Source organism: Thunnus maccoyii, chromosome 4 (genome assembly GCF_910596095.1).
Source record: "Thunnus maccoyii chromosome 4, fThuMac1.1, whole genome shotgun sequence".
Lineage (NCBI taxonomy): Eukaryota > Metazoa > Chordata > Actinopteri > Scombriformes > Scombridae > Thunnus > Thunnus maccoyii.
The window spans coordinates 18,218,053-18,234,321 of NC_056536.1; the positions used below are offsets into that span (position 1 = coordinate 18,218,053).

General features: G+C 39.1%; 3 protein-coding genes across 7 annotated transcripts in view; 2 read left to right on the forward strand and 1 right to left on the reverse strand.

The window, feature by feature from the left end:
* The window catches only part of LOC121895442 (neuron navigator 1-like), a 108,635-nt gene extending 98,574 nt beyond the window's left edge, over positions 1-10,061 (reverse strand). For 3 of the 5 annotated variants that reach the window (XM_042408589.1, XM_042408591.1, XM_042408587.1), the window contains exons 1-2: positions 9,974-10,061; positions 8,570-8,629 (exon numbers count right to left, since the gene is read on the reverse strand). The gene's annotated coding sequence lies outside the window, so the exon portion shown is untranslated. Of the gene's footprint in view, positions 1-2,292; positions 2,339-8,569; positions 8,630-9,973 lie in introns of all 5 variants that reach the window. The other 2 variants (XM_042408590.1, XM_042408588.1) reach the window with 1 other exon arrangement.
* On the forward strand, positions 901-10,658 carry csrp1a (cysteine and glycine-rich protein 1a). The gene is made up of 6 exons (XM_042408652.1): positions 901-1,231; positions 5,859-5,969; positions 6,886-7,054; positions 7,138-7,267; positions 7,354-7,450; positions 9,989-10,658. The coding sequence occupies exons 2-6, from the start codon at positions 5,861-5,863 to the stop codon at positions 10,063-10,065; spliced, it is 582 nt and encodes a 193-aa protein (XP_042264586.1). The 5' UTR covers positions 901-1,231; positions 5,859-5,860; the 3' UTR covers positions 10,066-10,658.
* A 1,203-nt stretch (positions 10,659-11,861) lies between these two features.
* On the forward strand, positions 11,862-14,300 carry phlda3 (pleckstrin homology-like domain, family A, member 3). The gene is made up of 2 exons (XM_042408655.1): positions 11,862-12,568; positions 13,638-14,300. The coding sequence occupies exon 1, from the start codon at positions 12,111-12,113 to the stop codon at positions 12,540-12,542; it is 432 nt and encodes a 143-aa protein (XP_042264589.1). The 5' UTR covers positions 11,862-12,110; the 3' UTR covers positions 12,543-12,568; positions 13,638-14,300.
* Positions 14,301-16,269: the final 1,969 nt, after the last annotated feature.

Sequence of the window (16,269 nt, forward strand, 5' to 3'; positions counted from 1 at the left end):
TGCGTCCCACTCAGCTGACTATTTGACTCTGATTACCTGTTAAAGGTTAACCTCTAGAAAGAGATAAAAGATTGTGTGATGAATTTGCTGGCTCATCAGATAAAACACAGAAAATAAGAAAAATCCGAAGTTCATTCAACATCATTTGCGATGCAGTCAGCTAGAAGGTTATTATAATGCATCTTGTTCCACTTTTCTCTCAGAATTCACCCACTTTCACCCACTCAAGTACTGCTTAAAGAAATCTAAGAGAATACTAGATTATGTCTTGTAATTCAAGAAAAACAATCTTAATCTCAATCTCAGTGATACAAGGCAAGTATGTTTAACCTCATCAGGCAATTTTAGTAATGGCAGGATGCTTCAGGGCAGAGACAGACAACAGTTTCAACAATGGGGAGTTCATTCAGTAGCCTAACCGTTAGTTGATTGTCCTGTAAATCTCTCTTATAGCACAAAGGTCAGGTTTTATGCACGTTAAATACAGGCTGCAACCAAAGAGAAAAAAATTACTATAAAACGGGGAGGAAATGAATAACATACCAGACATTTTTACTATTTAACATCAGCAAGGATATTAATAAATAAATGAGAAAAAACACATTCCTAGCTGCCTTTTTTTCTCTCAGAGGCCTGTACTAATCTGAAACAAAAGGAAAGGGAGGGGAGAAAATGCCATTAAAATGTAGAAATTTGAGAATTTGCTCCTTGCACAACTTTAACTTTAACTACTCAGCGTATGGTTTATCTTTCTTTTCACTGTTTCTCGCTCTAATTCTTTGTAGGTATAAACTATTTCTCCAGTGTAAGGCAACACACAGCTTTTCAATCCAACTCCACCCCCTCTTTCTCGCTCTCACTCTCTCACTCTCTCCCTCAGCCAGTGAGTCAGCTCCTCTGTTCCTCAACACACAAGACATTTGCACAGTGAAGCAGCAACAACAGAAGCTCCTCCCTTCCAGTACATCTGGACCAGTAAAAGAGTAAAAAGGCACATACCAACACTGGCAGTACTGTGTCGCTGGACTAACTAGAATAAAGTTATACGACTTGTGTTAGTGAGAGAATTTACCTTTCTCTTACAGACTTTCTCTTGCACCTCCACCACCTAACTTTGGACCACTGGCTTCCTGAACACACCCTACTGCTGCATTAACGCTGCTCTGGGAGATCTGGGAGTCAAACCTCTACCTGTCTATCATCACTGACTGACTGCACCAACTAACTGCAGGTAAGACATGTTGATATACAGGATTACAGACTGCTTTAGCTTCCTGATTTCTGTCTGCCTCTTGCTCTACCTAATTTTCCTACTCTGTCTGTCAATGCATTATCTTTTCGCTAAACTCTGTTCTCTTGTTTGAACAGCTATCGCATTTGACTTTGCAAAGAGGCATGACATGTTAGTTTGGTTTGGGAAGCGTGTAGCTAAACAGCAACACAATGGGGAACACGTATCTATAATGCAGAGCGCTTACGTACAAAAACAAACAACTAATCATATACAGCGTGCAAAGATCTTTGTGCTCTCTGGTGTAGACAAAACAAACAAGGTGTAGAGTTTGATATAAAATGGCATGCAAGTCTAACTGATATCGATCGCCGCCATCAATCATACAGATGTCACATGCTGTCACATCTACTTCATGAGCGGACTTCCTGATGTGAACTAAATTTCTCTTCTTCTTCTTCACTCTTTTATTTGAGCATTCTTTTACAATTGTCTGTCTCCCCCACATGTCTGAACTTGCAGGTTATCAAAAACATTTCTCTAGAGCTGCCACTATCAACCTGTACAAGAATTATTGCTCGAATAAACTTAACAAATACCTGGATTATTAATGTAGTGAAAAAACATGAATATTGGTTGAAGAAAAGCTTTAATGTTTAACTATTATTTATTGGGACAGCTGGGAGGGGACTTACTGAAACACCAACAGTCATAAACCTTGTCTTTCTCAAAAGAACTGCCCTCATTTTATATCTGAGTTATGGCTCTAGTAGCCTTTTAGTCTCTAGTTCCTTATAACCTTCTCTCACATCTCTATGCATTCCCCTCTTTGGCAGACTGACAGCCCTCAATCCTGTCAGGCCTGTGAGATGACTTGTCATGACAAGTCAGAACAGCCCTTATTTGTACAAATCTAAATAATATTGACTAACTTTTCCCCTCTTTTCCTCAGATAAAAGTAACATATTATTCACCTATTCAACCTCTCTCCTTCTGATTTACATACTTTGTCTTGGAGTCATCTTCACAACATGACACTTAGCTCATGTCCAAGTTTTTACCTTCTACTTCTTCTGCTCCTCACTGATGTCTTGCCTCCAAAAATTGCTGTGCGATGACATAAAAGAAAGTTATTTGAGACTTCTGACTTAGCATTTCAAGTCACATTTTCCTAGTTGGGCTGCTGGAAAGCTCTGAAATATCTGTCAATGCCTGGAAAAAAACCCCATTCCTGATATTTCAGCTTACTTACTGGCACTGTAGTTTCCACAGGATGTTAAAATATTCAAAATGCAAGGCTTTGTATAAAATAATCCTGAAAACACCAGTTAGTGTCTGTGTGGCTGTAAATCTTAATTCTCCCCAGAAGACCTTTATTAATCCAGGCCTTTCACTTTTCCCCATGTTTCACATTCTGCCTTACCACTGCTGCCCTGAACCTTACTTGGATTAAATTCTGTGGTTGCGCTAGTTGCTTGTTGTTTGCAACACTTCTCTATTTTTTCAATTTCAATTTTTGTCACTTTATCTGATCCTGACCTCATATGTCACACTGACAAGATAACAATTCAAGCAGATCTACAAGACAGCAAAACAGAACAGTTGACATCTGTTCAAAATAAAGCCTCATAAACTCAATGATCAAGCTAAAACAAATAACTGATTTTACATTTCATTAATTAGCTTACTTTTGTTTGTTTGTTTGTTTGTTTTTTTCTCTTTTAGTGGAAATAGTGACCAAAATGAGTCACTCAGAGATTATAATACTGCTGACATTATTACAGGCTTGGAGGAAGGCCTGAAATGCTTGGGTTAGGGTTCGGGTTAGGGCTGAAAAGACCAACCCGTTCTCATTCATGCATAGGCTAATATTTACACAACCCTGGAGATTTTTTTGTATCTTTATGATTCTTGGTTTTGGGATTGTATATCAGCATCAGCATCTGTTTTATTAGCCAATGCATGCATACAAAGACTGTGTCTTGGCCTTTGCTCCCATAAACACAACACAGATGAATAAAAATAGACAAAAGGTAATAATAATAATAATGAAATAAACAAATATTAAAATTAAATTGAAATTTCAAAAATCTATTTACAGAACGGAATAGTAACAGTTTTGAAATGGGATAATACAATAATAAAATATTGACTGTACAAAGGAAAAATGGAAAACATAGATAATGATTCAAACAACATGCAACCACCATAGCAACAATAGAAAGCCTGCAAGACTCTTCGTAATAACTGACAAACTAAACATCATATATATTCACTGAACGAAGATTATGAAAATAAAATGCACATCTCTCTCTAGAGATGTTATCAAAACGCATTGTAACTATCTTAAAATATTGCATTTTCCACTGAGAATAGATGGAATGGTAGCCATTTTTTTTGTTTGAACAGACAGAAACTTGACAGTCACATGATGTGGACACAGGCCAATAGAAATAAACAGGCCAAAAAAAACAGGCATAGGCTAATACATTTTGCACTATGGACCAACGCAGCTATTACACATTTTGATGTGAGACTGGTTGTCTTTAAATAGCGCCCTGATAGGTAAAAATTACCAAATAGACTGAGGTTGGTTGAAGTCAAGCGTCTCTTTAATTCAAACCAAACATATGTTGTAGACACGGAGAGTACGCAGAGTCTCCGTGGAGAATTCTGACAAGACAAAGGAAAGACACTAGTATATATTGACGGCCTTGATGCCCTGGGAGGCACCTCTAGTTGTTTACAGATTCCTTCTAACAGCCCCAGACAAAACTTTACAGAGCTCTCACTTTCCCATGATGACCATGATGTCCATATGTCTATTATAGTGTTCCCCTCAAGGCCCTGCCGTCAAATACATACATACATATGACCATATCTACTTAACTAATACATGAATTTTTCTATCACGCCCAGAAACAAGACTAGATCAAAACCTAGTATATCGCTGGACTGTGAATGGTCAATGTGCGAAATTGTGGCCAGTTTGTTACAGGGATAGTCAGTGAATTCTATAATGTGAATTCCTGGATATTAAATGTTCATCTGCAATTTTCTGTAGTGGTCTCAGTAATATTTGTTGTTAAAGTACTGAAGTAGCATCGCATTGCATGACATGATTAAGCAATATTTGATTTTAAAAAAAGGTTATGAATGCAGTTGCAATAACAATACTTTCCACTCATATCTTGGGATGTTTGATTTGAAAGAGAACTTATTGTAATTTTAATAATAATTATAATTATTCTAATTATCTGTTAACTCCCCCTGCTTTCATTTGTTCCTGTTTGCAGATGTCTGTAAACATATGGTCTCATCCATGTTTACATAGGATTAGCATGCTAAGCTAACAGGCCGTCAGCTGGGTGATGTTATATCCGTGCCGTAATGTCTATTAAAACACCATTAATACAGCTGTCACCTGCCTAGCACGTTATGTTTAATTTGGGGGTGTTGTATTTACTTTTAGAGAGAGAGAGTGACAGAGAGACAATTTGGTACAGCCAAGTTTCTCTGGGTGTGGAATATGAGTCAAAGGATCACGTAGCCTATATATATATTCAGACATGCTTTAAAAAAAACAGGAAGCGTGTCCAAGGCTGATAGGAAACGGCCTAACACGTTCATACTCTGCTCTGAGAGCTAAGCTCCACCCTCTGACCAGCAGAAACAGAAGCTGACCCAGGTAGATCTGCAAGTTCAACTTCAACATATTTCCTGCCTAATAACACAACCATACAACCCTGATTGCGAGATACAGTTTGCATAAATAATGTAGAAAGAGACGGACAGGCAGGGAGTAGATTGTGTTAGTCGGGGACAGGGAGGTGGGAGGGTTTACACGGTCAGGAATGTGGATGTGGATACTCGAGAATGGACTGGGAGGGTCACGCTGGGAATCACACTGGGTAGAAACAGGCAAGGTGCCAGGGTCTGTCACATCCTACCAACTTTAAAACTACTCAGTAGGTCACGCTTTCACATTAGTTCCACACTTGCTGTGTCCAGTCTTCAAGACAAGCCACTGCAACAAGAGGGAGACAGACTTTCATATCCAACCAATTAACAAAAAACAAATTCTTCTATTTTTCCAACTGCTGGCTTGCTGGTCTTTAAAAGAAACCACGGAGAACTGGCAGGAGTGAAATTACAGGACCCAGGCCTGGATTGACAAAACCAAAATTACAGGGAACCAAATATGGATCTTTAAATGCTTTTCTAACAAAAAAAAATCAAAAAGAAATATATTAGTTCATTGACATTTGTTTTTCTATGCAAGGCTTTTTTTCCACATGTAAGTTACAGGCCTTTGAACCAGGTCAATAAAATAACATGAATTGTATGCCTGAAAAAAAAGAAAGAAAAACTTTTAGTATGCTTTTAGCTACAATCTCTTTCCCATTGTTCACTCTTTTCCACTATCTTATTCACTATCAGCTACTCCTCTCTGAAAAGTAGATAATCACCACCCCGGGGTCAGAAATACTTCTCTTTCTTAAGGTGCTGTATCTTTGTGGACAGCCTCTGGATAAACAAGATCTAGATTAAAATAAAGTTTAAAAGTCCTCAGACTAATCACAGTGTGTTTCTGTGTTTCTATGTTCATGCTACATGTGTTACAAAGGGATGCCATTTGGAGGAGGAAAAAAGTGTGGCTGCTGTCAGAAGACAGTTTATTCCGCAGAGGAGGTAATGTGTGATGGGCGGAGCTACCACAAGTCATGCTTCCTGTGCAGTGAGTAAACTCTCTGTTGCTTCCTGTCATTGTCAAAGCAATCTAACCAAACCAATGAACTCATCATTACAGAAATACTAGCCTAATATGGACTGTTGCTCATCTACTCTTAAAGAAAAATGTACATACACAAGAGAAAATGTCCTTACAGGGTACCATACATGGTTGCTTAAAAAGAAAAAAAAAACATGATAGTGTTGTTGCATTTCACATGCTATACTGTAGTACCTATAAGTGTGTTAAATGCATGGTTGTCCTGTATCCAGGTCTACTGAAAATTAGTATATTTTCTTCCTCAGAGACAGATATTTTCCAACTGTGTGTGAAATTTGTATGTGAAACACTGGTGTAAATTAGGGAGTCTTGTAAGAGACTTTCACTCTTGAAACTCTGAAACTTGACATTTATTTTTAATAAGTAAGATAAAAAACAGATTCTAGCTAGTGCCATTATAGTTGAGCTGCTATTCTTATGTAGCGTCACATCATACCCTCCATGTTTGGACAGTTACCCAATAACAAAACAAGATAATTTACTTACACTTACAATAATTAAGGGGTAGATTTTTTTCCTGCATCTTAAACAAAAACAAAAAAAATTTAATGTAACTATATCAATATAAGAAAAAATGCAATTAAAAGAAATGTATTGAAAAAAAGTCTTTTTGCCTCAACTTGAAAAATGTGTAGGTTCATTGAGTTCTGAGTGGAGTTATTTGTGTTCCTGCGTTGTAATCGACATTCCTGTGATGGAATTTAGATGAGGACATGCTCGTTCAATAGAAACATTCCATAAAAGGAAACCGTTAGGAGCCTATCGAAACAAAAGAATGTGCTCAAAAACATGTGCACAGATATGCAAAACAATAATATATGTGTATGTGTGTTTGTGCGCATGCATTTGTCTGTTTGTGCAGTGGTGTGTAGGAAGAGCTTGGACAGCACCACTGTTGCTTCTCATATGGATGAGATCTACTGCAAGTCGTGCTACGGCAAGAAGTACGGGCCAAAAGGTTATGGTTATGGCCAGGGAGCTGGGACCCTGAGCATGGACAAGGGAGAGTCTTTGGGTATTACACATGAAGAGTGAGTAAGACGCAAACACACATGCTTCTAGATCTCTTTTTAGGTTATTAATACACATTTTGTTCTCTCTTTCTCTCCGTCAGACCTGCTCCTCATCGTCCTACCAACAACCCGAACCCATCTAAGATGGCTTACAAGTTCGGAGGGTCAGACAAGTGCCCTCGCTGTGGCAAGGCTGTCTATGCCGCTGAGAAAGTGATGGGAGCTGGCAGTGTATGAAGAATCACACACATGCACGTGCATGCATGCAAAAACAGTCTCGAAAAGACTTTTAAAATTGATTTTCTGTTTATTTACAGGCATGGCATAAAACTGGATGTTTCTGCTGTGCCACATGTGGGAAGAGCCTTGAGTCAACCACACTAGCTGACAAAGATGGAGAAATCTACTGCAAAGGTAAAACTTCACTGTCTTCACTTTCCATACAAGAATAAAGCCAAACCAATACCATACTGCTCCCTGTACAGTAGTCTAAATTACTATACAATCACACTGAAACACTGTATTTGACAACGAACATGCATTCAACACACATTTCACTCATTCATACCAGACAGCCAGTTGTCACTATTAACACAAGACCCAAATCTGCAACTGTGCACTGCACTCATCCTCTGAACTGATAAACCAGACCTAATATAAATGTTGTCTTAAACAAGTTGTTGACTTTCAGTAAAACTGCTGTTCAAGTGCAAGTATAATACTATAGATGACGAGGTTTTGTAATTTTAGGTTTATTTTCATCATTTGGTCTCTAAATGTGACCTTAAAGGACAGGTTCATATTTTTTCAAGTCTGTCTTTATAGTCATGTGTCCAAATGGACATTCAAATAGGTTTATCTTGCCATTATCATTCCTCCTATTCATACTGACCATTAGAAGATCCCTTCATAATGCACTTACAATGATGGGGTCCACAAACCACAGTTTGCATTTTGTGCAAAATGTATTTAAAAGTTAATAAGAAGCTTCAGTCATCCAAATTAGTCAAATCAAGTAGATATCTTTCAACATTACAGTCTTTTTTGTGCCAAAGTCCCTCTTTTTGTTACTATACTTCCACTGCAGCCCAACAGCAAAACAAAAAGAGGAAATGTGGTGCTAAAAAGATTGTAAATGCGGCAGATATCTACTTGATATGACTAACTCAGACTGCTGAAGCCTCATATAAGCTTCAGATAAACTTTAAATGCAATTTTGCACAAAATGATTGCGCAAATGACACTGTAGATTTTGGCCTGCATCACTTAAATTGAAAGTGCATTTTAAAGGGATCTTTTAACAGACAGTATGAACAGGAGGAATGATTACAGTGAGGAAAATCGCTTTCAGTGTTCATATGGACACCAGACTGTTGTTTTAAAACAGACTTTAAAAATTGTGAACCTGTCCTTTAATAATCTACACTTACAACCGTGTTCAAGCTCACTCTTAGATTGAATTTTTTATTTAATCTATTATAAGGTAATAGTCATCTTGTTGTAGTGTTACTGTATGACAATCATGTGTCAGACCTGTTTTCAATGCTGATCCAGGCAAGATGTCCCATGTTGATCTATTCAGGCTGCATTTGTCTGAAAGAGATATGATACAGATAATCCATCACACAGTATTAATATAACATATACAGTGACTGTTAAAAGAGTAAGACTGCACATCCTAAACTAGGGGAAAACATTTTTGGTTGCAATACTTAAAGGGGACTTGGGCAAGAAAATTAACTGTTATGTATTATTAATGGCCTGTGAGTGGGTGACTGATTTGTAATGAACACAAGAATACAGCAGAGGGCCCCCTAACACAGAAAGATGCGTTTTTTTCCTTGTTCCTCCAGTCCAATGTTTGAGTTTTACTGCACAGAATGATGTATGTGACACAGAGTTTGACACTAGACGGCTGTTTTCACATTCATCTGCTGAAAGTGTAATGTTTCTCTGTGCTCACCTTAACCTTCGTGACATTACTACTAGTTTGGAGGCCAATATGTAAGATGTGGAAACCTGAGACCTCCAGTGCACAAACACTGTGAAGTTATTGAGAAGTTATTAGACAGTTAAAAAATTTTAAATTAACATTTGCATATTCATAGATTCTAGATTCTTCAATAAGGGAGAAAGAGTTGATGTAATTTTAAGAATTTCTAACTACGTAATTGAACTTTTTTATGGAAAAACCAGACGTAAATTATTATTATATAAAAATAATTATGCAAAAGTAAAACAGAACCCTCAAAGACTCTTCTGTCCATGTGGAAAAATAAGTCACCACTCACTGCACAATAAAAACATTTTATCTATGATTGGTCGATTCATCGATTAGTCGATCAACAGAAAATAATCAACAACTATTTTGATAATCAAATAATCGTTTTAGTCATTATTTAAAGCAAGAATTTGTTGGTTCGGCTCCTCAAATGTGATGATTTAATGAATTTCTTTATCATATATGACTGTAAACTATCATATGAAGACTTTCATATATGACTTAAGCAATAATGAAAATAATCGTTAGTTGCAGCCCTAGTTAACTGTATCCTGTTTCCCAAACTCTCAGAAGAACAGATGCTGAACATTAACTGTTAACTAACTTAACTCCCCGCTGTGATACTGACACATAGAAATAAATGTTGGATTTAAATGTTAGATTCACTCCGGGCAATATCAAATCTTTCCAGGTAGAAAGTACACGAAAATTCCTTTTAATAAGCAACCCACCACTGTGTAACAGGTAAAAAAAAAAATTAAAAAAGATAACGTTTTGACCGCATGGGGGGAAGCAGTGAGGAGGTCACAAATATGGCAAACGTTAAAGCTTAACTAGTCGTGACTTAGCTGTAATAATATTAGGCTGCACGAGAGGCACTAACTGTGGTTAACTGAGGGATTTGATGATGATGTCAAAGCATTTTTTTACGTTACCTTTCTTTCCTCCAGGGTGTTATGCCAAAAACTTTGGTCCTAAAGGATTTGGATACGGACAAGGCGCCGGGGCGCTGGCGCACACTCAGTAGAGACCAATTGCACTACCGCCTTCATCCTGCAGAGGGCAGACTGCTGCCAAAAGACATCAGACACATACTGGAAATAATCAATAAATAAATAATAGGCCAAAGCTGATCTGTCTTTGCTGTTAAACCTGGATACAAAACCCACATTTACTAATACTATGGCATTATCTATCTGTTTAAAGCTGCATTGTTGGTCTGCTCTAAGGGAATTTTTATCTTCATTTTCTCTGTTTTTCTCTGCGTGAATTAAAGGATAACTTCACAATTTTTGAAGCCTGTCTTAAAACAATAGTCAGGTGCCCAAATACACACTGAAATAGGTTTTTCTTGCCATAATCATTCCTCCTGTTCATATTGGCCAGTAGAAGATCTGTTCATACTGCACTTACAATATAAGTGATGGGGACCAAAATCCACAGTTCTTCTTCTGTGCAAAAATGACTAACTGTTGCTTTAAGACAGACTTGAAAAACTATTAATGTATCCTTTAAATCTCAGTATCACTCGATCTACAATAGTCTATGTGACACAGTAAATGCTGCTTGTTTATATGGTATGCTTTCCAAACAGCATGTCAATAAATAAAATGAAAAGAGGATGATTTTAGTGCCAGTGTTTTCTTCATTAGAGTGAATATTACCTACATAAGGACATGTGAGTGACACTGTGTGTGTTTGTGTGCGCGTGTGTGTATGTGTGTGTGTGCATGTAAGGAATAGGGAAGTGAAGTAGGTTGAAGGATGACATGTGTTAAAGTTTCATGAAATGACAAATGTTCCTGGTATCCATGCCTCTCATAACATTGCAGTGACACATCACACTGCAACACTATGATATGTAAGTACAGTGTCTTGTAAAAGTGCTGGAATTACAGCTTCACTCCACCCACAAAGCTCATCTGCCACATTGGAGCCATGTAACCATAGAGGGTGTGAAGGATGACAAAAAGCTATTTAAATGCCATAATTAAGCTTTCTCTATTGAGACATTAGATACAGAGTAGTGAAGTGAAACTGCAGAGGAATCAGCAAGACTTTGAAGTTTGTTATGAAAATGCAACCAATTATTCTTTTTAAATTACTTCAGCCATTACACTCAGTTGCACTTTTTATTATTTCAGGATGTGTAAACATGGTTCATGTAAAGAAAATAATAGCCTGCATCAGAACTGGAAATGCTTGCCCCCAGCACTTCCTTGCATACACTTAACTAATGAAATAGTGTCCAAAAAGTAATAATTAGTAGTGTAATTGACTGATTAGTCATCTGTTTCTACCTGCTCAAAAACTTGTTATGCTTCTTCCTTTCATTTAGTTTCTCTCACACAAACTCACAAAGACATTTCTACTTCGATATCCACCCTTTGCCTCCCACTCACATTCCAGAAAGCAGCTTGTCATAAACACTCTCTGGATTTTGAAAGGAGAGATGTGATTTGACTAACTTATTATTAACTTTTACTGTTATACTGTTAACTATTTTTATTTATACTGTCAGGTGTATTAGTGCGGCAGGCTCTTTTAAAACAGGTGCACTGTGACCTTTTCACCAGGTGGGAGGCGGCTAAACCCACCTACCTGTATATCTGTTAACGTATAAACACTATGCAGAGTGTTGTAAAATCCAACTATCTAGTGCACTCACACACACACACACACACACACACACACACACACACACACACACACACACACACACACACACACACACACACACAAGCAGGGAATTTCATAAACAGTCCTGATCTTCTCCTGCCGTCACTGGGAGGAGGCGGGGTGCTCTGTGAAGGTCCACAGAGGAGCTGGGCATGTTCAGACATATCCAGGCAGACCAGCCTACCAAACTCCCCACTGCGCGCTGTCATTACGCACAGATTGGACTTAGACGCAGACATTATATGAAGCGCATCAAACCGATGTGTTTAATGGGGGACACATGACATTGACTACATGTGGGATGTGCATTTAATGGATTCATCTCAATGCGCCACTGCTGAAGTGTTTCTCTTAAATTGAGCCTCTTTCTGAAGAAGTCGGTTCAGCGTGGCCATGTCTCTTCCGGCCAAAGTGATGAGAGACGGGCTGCTGGAGAAGCGCAGCAGCGGGCTTCTCCAGCTGTGGAAGAAGAAGCGCTGCGTGCTTACCGATGAAGGGTTGCGCCTGCACAACTGCAAAGGCGGCGGCGGCGGTGGTGGTGATGGTCCGGGCTCGAAGTGGAGCTCCAAAGCCAAGGAGCTCCGCTTTGAGCGCATGGCCACGGTGGACTGCGTGGAGTACAAACGAGGGCTGGTGTACTTCACTGTGGTCATGGCCACAGGCAAGGAGATTGACTTTCGGTGTCCGCAGGACGGCGCGGCTTGGAACGCGGAGATTGCTTTGGCACTGGTGCGCTACAAGAACCTGCAAGCCGTGCAGACTGGAAGGAACAGGCACCTGTCTACAGCGCACCTGGGCAGCACCGGAGAGGATGAAGAGCTCTGACTTGGTGAAGCCTTTCTCGGATAGAGGTGAAATAGACTTTCTCATCAAAATACAGCCTATAGGTTATAGGTCTTACTCACCCACTTAGCCTATTTAAGCTTAAATATTAGTTTATTTTGGCTTCGGGGGACACAGTGTTGCACCACACCCTCCCACAGCTGGAACATCTCCGGTTCACCTCCAACTTTGTATCACAGATTAACAGTGAAACCTTAACCAAGCCAAAGCATAGGTTTAACACCTCAAGTATTAATTACTGTTTTCTCAACCATCTAAGACTTAAAAGTCTCCAGTCAGTGCAGCAGCTGGCTTCACATGTAATCTCCCCCTCTCTGGTCTAATGGGTGCTAATAGTTCAAAACAAGCTGGTGCAGTGGTTGGATGGAATGAAAACATTCAGACTCTTGGGGATGAGGTGACACATGGCTGAGAAGCATTCAAGCTACGTTCACATCAAAGGTTATTTACAAGTGGCAGCTAAGTGTTTAGATGTTCTACAGAAGAGTCAAAGTCATCTCCATGTTTCTTTTTAATGGTCATCAGCCTTTGCGGCACCACAGTCTTCTTAGCACACAAACCTACTCTCACTTAAGGGCATAATTACTATGCAATGTGAGCCTCCAAAATAACATCTGCCTGCCTCTCCCTCACTTGGCAGCCAAGTATTTTTAAACACACACACACACACTAACACACACACACACTGCCCGCTGTTATGCATTTAACTGACATTAAGACACATGGACGTTTGGGGTGACCAAAGATAAGAGCCCCAGACATCTTTTCAGCTTTTCAACATTTTGGACACAATAAATGCCATCATATAACAACAGTGTTATTTACTGAAACTGGCCTCTGAAATCTCAAATGTTCATGAAGCGGGTGTGTAAGTCTGAACTATGAGCTCACTGTCCAGGAATCTACAGCGATGTTTCCTTAAGTGAGCTGCAGTAGTCAAGTGCCCAAATTAACTTAGTAGCCGTGGCAACAGCGTACTGTAATATAACTCACTACAAAAGCACTTTCTGGAACATCATCTGCCTCAGTGTCTGATATCTATAGTGACATTTACATGATAAAAATCTCTCTCTCCAGCCTTTCTGCAACACTTCCTGTGAGGGAGCCAATCACAGTGGAGAAGGGTAGAGGTCACCAGATCAACGGGCTTGTTTCTGTGGTGCACAGCAAGATGGGAATTATACAGAAGGTTCATCTGTGAATATGGATTAAAGGACTGACAGCAAGTGTTGCAGACACTCCTCTTGTCTTCCTACATGAACTTATTCATGCTGTCATACGGAGTTTAGGAATCTCGTATAAGCATGGATAATGTTTTTTTCTGTCATGACCTCATTTCTTGAGGTCAATGTGGAGACCTCTGCATAAGGAAAATATTACAATATTTAAACAGAAACTATGGAGCTGGGACTCTGTTTGCCGCTTGTGCCTTGATATATCAAAAATATCTTCTATTTTGGGCATAATATCTGAATATTTTCTAGCATTGCTGAAACAGGAATCACTTTGTGTCTTCAGTCTTACTTTTGATGGAAATATTTTGCCGTTTGACTGGCTTTGAAAGCTTTTGTTATGGACTGAACAGATCTGCATGTTTTTCTAAAGTTTAACATGAAGAATAAGTATTTTGCTCATATTCATTGCACATTGTATTCTATATATTTGCTGAAACCGTGTACAGTATTACAATCTTTGAAAAGAAATAATAAATTTTGACTGTAATCCTGAAGTGCTGACGTATTTCACTTGAGTTTCTATTTTAATATCGTTTCAGTTGTCTACAGAAAGAAAACACATTGTAACATCTAATGTCTCTCAGAGCTGTACAGTCAGTTGCAACTTACTTTAGGTTCAGACCGTTAATTGCTAAGCTCATCTGTTTCCAGTTGTGGTGTAAACTTGCTGTTATAGCCTCTAGAAAATACACACACACACCCCAGACGCATAGACACACACACACTGTGGCATTGCTCTTTCGTGTATGATGAAGTCAGGACACCTTTTGTTCTGAGCAGTGTGGAGGACTAATGAGAAAGCAGTGAGCCTGAGGCATGTGCACACAAACATCCACCCACACACATTCACCTACGGAAGCTTACGCGCACACCCAGCACGAAATTCAGCAAGGTCTCAGCATCAGCAGACTCTTGTTAGCGAGGCCTTGCGTAGATTGTTCATTCAAGCATGTTTTTGTGTGTGTGTCAAGAATATAGCAGCCTGTGTATGAGCTGTGGAGAGGGCTGTGGTGCTCAGTGCAGGTCAGGGATAAAGGGTCGATTGTGTAGTGACTTCTCTCGTTTCTGTGGAAAACCCCAAAGCTATCCACACCGCATGAGTCAGCAAGGAACCAAGAGCACTGCAAGGAACGGAGACACCCAGTGATGGATCAGTGTACTAAACTGTGTGTGTGTAGGCAGGTGTAAACACACAGAATATCCTAATATGAATATGTGTGATTGGTGGCGAGTATGTGCAAAATGTTCTAAAAATCCAGTACTTCAGAGTGTGTGTGCTCACACTACTCAGAGGAATGCCCTGTCTAAACATCATGACCTCTGGCCAGTGAATCTGCTTTTCTCAGCAGGTAAACACACACACTCATTGTACAATAATTTACAGTTTCATGAACCAAATCGTAGCACATAGGCTGATCTAGAGCTGAATGAATCTATCTAATAGATGCTACTGCAAATTGTCATTTGATCAGTTAAGCAAAGTGAAAGCATGTGTGTGTGCATACCTCTTTGACCAAGATTCCTCTCAGGCTTCACCACATGGAGCTGCTGTCTGCTGTATGAGTGTGAAACCACTAGAGGTCTGTCTCTCTCCTGTTACAGTAAGTAAGCACTTCTCTGTAGGTGTGTGTGTATTTGTGTGTGTCTCTGTGCGGCTTCTCTGTGGTTTGATCATCAAGGTTTTTGGCAAATCTACATGTAATGCAGGCTCCTCCTTTCCTTTTGAGTAAAGCCAACTGAGCCAACATGTCAGCTGTCTTGTATTTAATATGTTTTGTGTGCATGTGTATGTATTACACGTTTGTTTTATATTTTTCTCAGTACTTTACTCCTTCCCCACACATACTGAAAAACAATATTACTGTGAAATGTTTTTTTCTTTTCTGGAAGGTTCTTGGAATTGTTGGATCGTGATAATATTCTACATGTCACCTCTTGGACTGTATAAATTACAGGTAAATCCCAACATGAATGATTTTGACTTTTGGATGAAGCATTTTGCATGTTTCTCAACTTATTACAATTAATTGTAGGGTTTTACCCTTCTGTTTGCACGTATTACTGATGGAAACACACCTGCTACATCATCAGAAAACTTAATAACTTTAATTTAGTTATGTGTATCTGCCTGACAGTTTGGAAGTAATAGCAAGTGCCAATTCTGTGTCTTGAGTTTTGGCGGTAAGTCTATGCAGTACCCTTTCATTTTCATTTGGGTCATAGACAGTATCATGAAGTTTCATTGCCTGACAGGCTTAATGCAAGGCAAAATTTTCCCAAGGGCCTCCTTGCAAGCATGTCTAGCATTTTGATCTGCCCTTTGAGATTAAGGTGTGTGTAAACAGGATTTAAGAGTCTACAGCTGCTAGTAGTTTCTGTGAGGCTTCCTTAGGCACAGCAGTGCTTTGACTAAATGCTAACATCAGCATGATAACATGCTCATATTGATAATGCTAACATGCTGATGTTTAGCA

Coding starts and splice junctions, on each gene's coding strand:
- csrp1a (XM_042408652.1), top strand. CDS start 5,861: ATGCCATTTGGAGGAGGAAAAAAGTGTGGCTGCTGTCAGAAGACAGTT. Junction 7,055..7,137: donor TTGGGTATTACACATGAAGA/GTGAGTAAGACG, acceptor TCTCTCCGTCAG/ACCTGCTCCTCATCGTCCTA. Junction 7,268..7,353: donor AAGTGATGGGAGCTGGCAGT/GTATGAAGAATC, acceptor GTTTATTTACAG/GCATGGCATAAAACTGGATG.
- phlda3 (XM_042408655.1), top strand. CDS start 12,111: ATGTCTCTTCCGGCCAAAGTGATGAGAGACGGGCTGCTGGAGAAGCGC.